The sequence below is a fragment of the Macaca nemestrina genome, chromosome 1 (genome assembly GCF_043159975.1).
Source record: "Macaca nemestrina isolate mMacNem1 chromosome 1, mMacNem.hap1, whole genome shotgun sequence".
Lineage (NCBI taxonomy): Eukaryota > Metazoa > Chordata > Mammalia > Primates > Cercopithecidae > Macaca > Macaca nemestrina.
This window is the reverse complement of record NC_092125.1, coordinates 42,407,316-42,415,896: the sequence shown is the minus strand read 5'-3', so window position 1 is coordinate 42,415,896 and position 8,581 is coordinate 42,407,316. Positions and strand designations below refer to the sequence as shown.

General features: G+C 43.0%; 1 protein-coding gene across 1 annotated transcript in view; it reads right to left on the bottom strand.

Moving 5' to 3' along the window:
* Positions 1 to 401: 401 nt before the first annotated feature.
* Positions 402 to 8,581, bottom strand: part of C1H1orf21 (chromosome 1 C1orf21 homolog) — a 237,053-nt gene continuing 228,873 nt past the window's right edge. The window contains exon 6 of the mRNA XM_011746348.3: positions 402 to 1,210. Within this exon, the coding sequence (XP_011744650.1) occupies positions 1,172 to 1,210 (39 nt within the window). The 3' untranslated portion in view covers positions 402 to 1,171. The remainder of the gene's footprint in view (positions 1,211 to 8,581) is intronic.

The window sequence follows — 8,581 nt, the reverse complement described above, 5'->3', positions numbered from 1 at the left end:
GAGGCGTTTGGCTTTCACATCTCCAAATATCATCATAAGCATAAAAGTATTATGTTGTTGAGTAGGCAAACACTTTTGCTATGTCTAGTGTGCTGGAAGTAAGAGAAAAAGGAAGTGGCAAGGCTCATGTAGCATTTTGAAGGGGGAGAGTTACGAAATAGGATGGTTTATTTGCTAACAAAATGAAAGGTAACAAGGTGGTTTCAGGCCCTCCTAAAAAGTCATAGGATGTCCCCTCACCTCTTCAGTCCACTTTCAGCCTGCTAATGCTTGGTAAATTATTAATGGAAGGGTAGGCAGCCCTTTAGGCTAATTATCAGTGTCAATGCAAAGGAGGGCTCAACTTCTGCACCCAGGATCATCTTAAAACACTGAGCTGGATGAATGGGAGAAGACAAGGATCCATAAAAACAGTAAAATGTTTATTTTCTTAGAAAAAAAAGTGAGGAAGAGGGATTCAAAATGATTGTGATCACACTTCCATCTGCATCTGAGCAAAGCCAATGTTGCAAGCTTAATTCTTGATTAAGATACCTATTAAATCAAACAACCTGCCACTCACTCCTACGTCACTTCCAGGAGTCACATCACAGCATGCTTTTAATTGATAATAGCTTCTCTACTTCTTCTGAGCAGAGAAACAAGGCTTGGCATAGCAACCATCCCATCTCCAAAGCTCAACACTGCCAGTAAGAAGCAAGGCTCAGTCCATCTCTAGACTGCGTGCGAGAGATGGGGAGGAAGGAGAGAGGGCAGGAGATGCTTGTCTTAGAAGCAGAACCAGTTTAGAAGAGAAGTTTGATATCTGAGTTCACCACTACCTCATCTTATAGAAAATAGGTTGGAGAGCATCTGTAAAACCAACAGTATCTTTAAGGTGAAATTTCAGAATTTTGCTGCATACCTGGACACAAGAGAAGTGAAAAGTTGCAACAAGTTTTAACTAGCAGCAACAAAGAAAGTTCGATAACAGTTTTTTTTGTTTGTTTTTAGCAATATTCCTTTGCAAGTTCATTAAGAAACACTGTAATTTAATGGGGCGTACGATATGGAACGATCTTCTTTTGCTATAGTGCTGTTCGCTGAATAGAACCGACCTTTGCAAAGATTTCAACTGGGGTGTAACCTATTTACACAGTAGTAGCTCCCGGTTTGAGTGGTAAAATTGGTGCTATGTGATATCCTCTTCTTCCGAACAGTAATCCCGACCCTTGGAGGGAAAAAGAAAAAAGAGCATGTGAATGATAAATTCAAAGCAGAGCCTGAAATAGTTACTTGTAATCAATTTTCTCTCAGTGTGTCTCCTTGCAACAGAATCCAGGCTTTGTCAGTGATAGCTGGCACTGGGGTAGCTACGTCATAAATACATGTTAGCTGATTTATAAGCTATACATACCTCAAGGCATGAGAGTTTTACCAAGCCCCAAGTAAGCCCTTACTTTATGTTGGTAAGAATTTATATTATAATAGTCATATTCAAGAGTCAGCCTTTCACTAAGAAATTACGAAATGGCCAATCCATTCAGGAGATCAATTTCTTATCAGGAAGAATGAACAAGCCACATTCTACAGCTACATCCCCGTGCCTGAAACTCAACATTCTACAGAGGGAGAGCATACGATCCAGGGATGTCTGAGTTTAATTCACTCTAAAACGGATTACAAAAAACAACAAACAAGAATCCTTTAGACACGCCTAACAGGTCTATGCTTGGTATGTGTGGGATGCACAAGAGAGGCAAAGATGCTTCTGATTCATTTGCTAACAAAACAGGTTATCTGAAGCTCTAAGGACTATGTACAATGGTTACCTGTGAACATATTTTATCCTTTCTCCTCTAGGTCATAAACTCAATGAAGACATGATTGGGGCTGGGCTTTAAGGATCCACATTTAACCAAGCCAGCTTGTCTTGGTCAAAACACATGACTCTCTTGGTCTGTAACCCATCACAGATAGTAAACAACAAAGGCACCTGTCCTGCCTGTGTTCTGATGTCATAGATAAGGGTTTTCTAAAAAGTCAGGTGTTATTATCATTTGTTTCCTTCAACTTTTTCTTCTAAAATACACACTACATGTTTCATTTCTTTTTTGGCGGGGGTGGAGGATGTTCTTTTAAAAGCAGAATTTTCAAAATAACTGAAACTTATTTCTAAGAGTACCAATACTTAACGATAATAATAATTTTGCATATAACTATTTCTCAGATGTATTACATGTTTTTTGGCCACATTATCTATATAACAGAAATATTTTACATTTTCCTAATATTTAAGCATTATCAAAATGGATTATTTTGTGTCATGTGGCTGGGTGCTAATCTTGGCTCTGTGACTTCCTAGCTCTGGGATCCTGGTAAAATTACCTCTCTGGGCCGGGCGCGGTGGCTCAAGCCTGTAGTCCCAGCACTTTGGGAGGCCGAGACGGGCGGATCACGAGGTCAGGAGATCGAGACCATCCTGGCTAACACGGTGAAACCCCGTCTCTACTAAAAAAATACAAAAAACTAGCCGGGCGCGGTGGCAGGCGCCTGTAGTCCCAACTACTCGGGAGGCTGAGGCAGGAGAATGGCGTGAACCCGGGAGGCGGAGCTTGCAGTGAGCTGAGATCCGGCCACTGCACTCCAGCCTGGGCGGTAGAGCGAGACTCCGTCTCAAAAAAAAAAAAAAAAAAAAAAAAAAAAAAAATTACCTCTCTGTGTCTCAGTTTCTTCATTTGTAAAATGAAGAGAACAATAGTGCCTATTTCACAGAATTGTTGAAAATTAAATGAGTTAATAGTATTAAAGTGATTAAATCATTTCTGGCCTATACTTTTACACATGATGTATATGTGCCCATGCCCGTGTGTGTTTGGCAAATTAAAAAATATTGCTGGCTGGGCACGGTGGCTCACACCTGTAATCCTGCACTTTGGGAGGCCGAGGCGGTTGGATCACCTGAGGTCAGGAATTCGAGGCCAGCCTGGCCAACATGGTGAAACCCCATCTCTACTAAAAATACAAAAACTAGCTGGGTGTGGTGGCGGGCACCTGTAGTCCCAGCTACTTGGGAGGCTAAGGCAGGAGAATCGCTTGAACCTGGGAGGCGGAGATTGCAGTGAGCCAAGATCGCGCCATTGCACTGCAGCCTGGGCAACAGAGTGAGACTGTGTCTCAAAAAAAAAAAAATAAAAAAAAAAAAATAAAAATAAAAATAAAAATACTGCCACACAATGAAGTCTTCAGGCCTGTGGCAGCAGGCAGAGCTGCTCACTCCCATGCCAACTGGCCCCAGATTGCTTGCTCCCTGAGAATGGGATTCACCCCTTAGCATGTTTTGGTTTCCTCCACCATCAGATTGCTAACTCCCACCCCTGCCGCTTGCAGAGTGTCTGAGTCTAGTGTCATCTCTAGGCTTGTTTTACTTGCTGCACAAAACCTCTCCTGAGCAGAGAAGCTGGGTAACCAGTCTTCCTGACAAGAGGAGTGTGTACTTGGCAGTCATCCCATGGGCAGTCTCCCTGGTGTCACTGCCCAAGCAGATGCCATCCCTCGCCTTGGCCCAGACCACTCAGGAGACATGCTCTGAGTCACACACTGGAGAGCTAGAAAGAACTGCAAGGTCCCTGGCCACTGGGGGTTTATTCTTTAATCTGGGGAACAAGACACACACAAATGTATCCACACAATGCCATAAATGTCAAATGATGCTCTCCACAGATCCCCAGCTCACGAGGCTCAGAGAGGAAACATACAAATGGACCCAAGTATTCAGTTGGAGAGGAAAGGCAGGGCTCATGGAGTTTTATTAGGAAAGGAAAGTGGACATCTCCAGTGTATATATGTACATATACACTGTTGTTTGACATCGCATAAATTGCTGGGCTTTGGTTTCCTGGGGATAATCATGGTCTCCATACCATAGAGTTATGGTCAGGATTAAATGGAAAGAAATATAGTGTCTGGCAAGTAGTCAATAAATGTTAGCTAATGCTACTATTACTACTACTGCTATTATTATTGTAATTGTTGTTATTATAAACCCTGTGTTTGTTCAGTCCCCCTGGCAGGGGAATAGGGACCTCCTTCCTTAGTGGCTGTCAGGTGAGGAAGGACTGTGACCACAAGCTGTCATCTGATAGGTGCCAGGGAACTCTTCCTCCCACCTCAGCCTTGCACTCCAGACAGGCCACAAACCCATGTACATGAATAAAACTTCTATGGCAGAAACCGAAGTCCCTCGACTACGTATGACTAAATGAGGCCTCAAAGCACAGTCTCAGCCAGCCAATGTGGAGTTTAGAGGGTGCTTCATCCATGAGGAAGAACTTGGAAGGAATGGCAGACAGATACACACACACACACACACCACACAGAGGCACTCATGCACACACACGAACACACGTGCACACACACAAACACATGTGCACACACGCATACGCACACGTGTGCACACACACGTGCACACATGCACACACACATACATGAAAAGTGGTGTTCTCATTGTCTTCAACTTGGTAAATGAGTTTCTGGGCTACGCAGTAGAAGGACCATTTCAAACCACAGTAAAGGCTCCCCAGCCCCACCTTTTGAGGGACAAATACAATATCAACCCTCTTTGTAAACACAAGACTCTGCAACTTTCATTTCCCAAGCATTGGCTACTCTGAAATTATTATCATTACTATACGAAGGAGGAAGAAAACAGCATTAGCTGCTTTGCAGATATTATTTCACTTACTATTTATATCAGTCCTGCAAGGCAAAGAATGAAGCCCTGATGCTTGTGGGGAAAGCTCAGGGAAGCGCAAGCCCACAGGGCTGCTCCTTGCCTTTGTTACAACTGTAGTGACTGATAAGTAAATTCAAATTCAATTCAGCTTCATTTTTTATTATCACCTGTTTCGGCAGCGCTGAGAAGCAACTGCTTTGGTAACGAACTTTAAAATCAAAACGCATTGAAAGAAAGATACGGTCATAAGTCATACAGCCATCCAGTGCCATTCGAAGAAAGGAGACCTGAGAATGGTGACTACCGGAGGTGATTACCTTGTGCAAAGGACAGTAGGCTTGGCGCGAGGATGGAGAAGGTTCATCCTCTTCCGAAGCTGGTTAAGAAGGAATAAATTCTAGTGTTCGACAGCACAGTAGGGTGACTAGAGTTAATAGTAACATATTGTATATTTCAAAGTACTGAGAAGATTTGAAATGTTTCCAACACAAAGAAATGATAACTGTTTGATATGATGCATATCCTGAGTACCCTGATTTGACCGTTACACACTGCATGCATGTATCAAAATATCACATGTACCCTATAAATATGTACCATTACTATATGCCACTTTAAAAATCAATAAATAAGTAAATAAAAATCAAGGGGATTTGAGAGAATTGTCATTGGAGGGGCCCCATCTCAGTATCACAGGGGACCCCATCTGCACACTGGCCCTACTGGGCAGGACAGGGAGCCTGCTTCCGTAGCACGACTTCATGTCTCATTTAATTTTTAAAGAATTGTGCTAAAAAGAGAACCTGAAGACCTTCAGCCGTCAGAAGGCAGGAAGTGGGAGCTGGGTGTGGGAAATACACAGCAATTCTTCGCTGAAGTATGCCCTTCCCCCTTAAAGGAACCCCAAATGGAAGTCTTTGTCAGGATGTGTTACTCAATTAGAACTGGAGGCTCTTAGTCACAGTCCCCGGCTTGTGCAAAGGACACACTGAAAGCTGCACAGAGCAAGATCCCCAGGAGGCCCTTGAGAGCTGGAAGAACAGAAACTCCTAGTGATGCTGACAAAGAAGGGTTGTTTGAAAGAACCATCAGTGCCTTCGGGTACAGACTCAAAAAACCCCAAGGAACCTTTGCCTACCGAAATTTTTCCGACCGCACCCTACTCTGTGGAGAGGCTTCCACGTCTTCTTCAGCTATCTGTATTATTATCCTCCTGGAAGTGTAAGTTGATGTCAATGCAAGACACACATTTCTAAAGTTCTAGGGTAACGGGTTTTTGTTTGTTGAAGTGTCTATGATAAGAATTAGAGGTATTAAAGAGTAGTAAAGGAAAGGACATCATCCTAATTTTAAATCCTACTGGCTTAAAGAGAAACAGCTCAAAGAATGACTTTAGGAACCTGTTCCTCCAACATGCCTAAAGTACTTTTCCTCCACAGATTTAAAATAGACAAATAGTCTAGGCCAGGGGTCCCCAGTCCTCAAGCCATGGACCGCTGCTGGTCCATGGCCTGTTAGGAACCAGGCCACACAGCAGGAGGTAAGCGGCAGGTGAGTGAGTGAAGCTGAGCTCTGCCTCCTGTCAGATCAGCGGCAGTATCAGATTCTCATAGGCGCACGAACCCTACTGTGAACTGTGCATGTGAGGGATCTGGGTTGCATGTTCCTTATGAGAATCCAATGCCTGATGATCTGTCACTGTCTCCCATCATCCCCAGATGGGACCGTCTTGTTGCAGGAAAACAAGCTCAAGGCTCCCACTGATCCTACATTATAGTGAATACGTAATAACAGAAATAAAGTGCACAATAAATGTAATGTGCTTGAATCATCCCGAAACTACCCCCACCCTGCACCACCCAACTCCCCATCCGTGGAAAAATTGTCTTCCACAAAACCAGTCCCTGATGCCAAAAAGGCTGGGGACTGCTGGTCTAGGCCTTGCCATTCAGTGTCAGGTATGATTTCATCATATATGTTTTCAGTATGTTTCTGTAGACATGTGTGCATTCAGCCCAATACACACACCCCTAAGACATGTAACAATCAGTGTGAACTGAGTATTCTCCCACTGGAGTAGACTAGATGAAAGTGACTGACAGGAAGTGTTGAATCTGTTTCTCCATCTGTAAAATGGGGACAATAAAACCTAACTTGCAGAGTTGTAGGGATTAAACATATACATGTAAAGTATTTAGCAAAGCTAGGCACATGGTGGGTGCTTAATAAATTGTAGCTCTTATGATGATATTGAAAAATAAGACCAACTTGTCCAACAGTAAATAAAACTGTCTAGGTGAGAAATGGGGCCCATATCTCAATCAGTCAGTTCACATTCAGATCCTCAAACAAGCCAAGTACCACAGGGCCTTGGTGCTTCTCACTCTGTCCTGGCTGGCTTCTCCTGCTCCCATCCTATCTCTTTATTTTTATTTTTTCAGAGAGAGTCTCGCTCTGTCACCCAGGCTGGAGTGCAGCGGCATGATCTCAGCTCACTGCAACATCCACCTCTCAGGTTCAAGCAATTTTCCTTCCTCAGCCTCCCAAGTAGCTGGGATTTCCCTGTAGTTGCTCTAGGGAGAAACAGTCTCTTCCCTTCTCAGTGGTCCTTCCATTGCACCACCATGTTGTATAGAATTTTAGGCAAAATGTTTGCCTCCCTTATTGAGGGGGAAAACATGTTTCTTGTCCATCTGTGTATTTTGGGTACCTAAGGGAATCCTTGTGTGGCCCACATTCAAGGGTTATGAACACTCTGGCTTTGGAGGAAAGCAGTGCTGGGCTGTGGGGTAGCAGGGTGGAGGCTGTTAAATGGTATTACACAGAAAGTGTCCTGGTTCTTTAGTAAGGGAAGAAAACCATCAACGTTTTGCACATCATGATGGAAGATGCAGCCTTTTTAAACAATACAACTAGAACTTAAAGTATAATACCCTAGAACAACGTATAATAAAAAAAAAAGTGTAGGAAAAAAAAAACAATACAACTGATAATAAGTTTTGAGCAAAACTATGCACACAGAATAGGGCATAGGCCCTGTTAAAAGAATAGCTTGGAACTTAGGAGAGGGGCAACAGGACTGCAAAGAGAGGAAACCCAGGTTGATACTAGAATCCCACTGTCCATTATTCATTATTTGTATTTATCTAAGTATTATTGCCCCCGCTTATCCATGGGGAATTTGTTCCAAAATCACCAGTGGATAACTGAAACCTCAGAGAGTACTGAACCCTACATATACTATATTTTTCCTATACATACCTACCTATATAAATTAGGCTCACGCCTGTAATCCCAGCACTTGGGGAGGCCGAGGTGGGTGGATCACTTGAGGTCAGGAGTTTGAGACCAGCCTGACCAACATGGTGAAACCCCATCTCTATTAAAAATACAAAAATTAACTGGGTGTGGTGACATGCACCTATAATCTTAGCTACTCAGGAGGCTGAGACAGCAGATCACTTGAACTTAGGAGGCGGAGGCTGCAGTGAGCCGAGATCATGCCACTGCACTCCAGCCTGGGTGACAGAGAGAAACTCTCTCTCTCTCAAAAATAAGAAAAGAATTAGGCACAGCAAGAGAGTAACAACAACAACAACTAATAATAAAATAGAACAATTATAATAATATACTGTAATAAAAGTTATGTGAATGTGTTCCCTCTCAAAATATCTTACTGTACTATACTCACCCTTCTTGTTGACTCTGGATGACTGAAACAGTGGATAAAGGGGACTACTAATACCCACATAAATCACATGTGGAATCAGATCCAGTCCTCTTTCTACAATGTTCAGTCAAATATCTTTTTTTTTTTTTTTTTTTGAGATGGAGTCTGGCTCCGTTGCCCAGGCTGGAGTGCAGAGG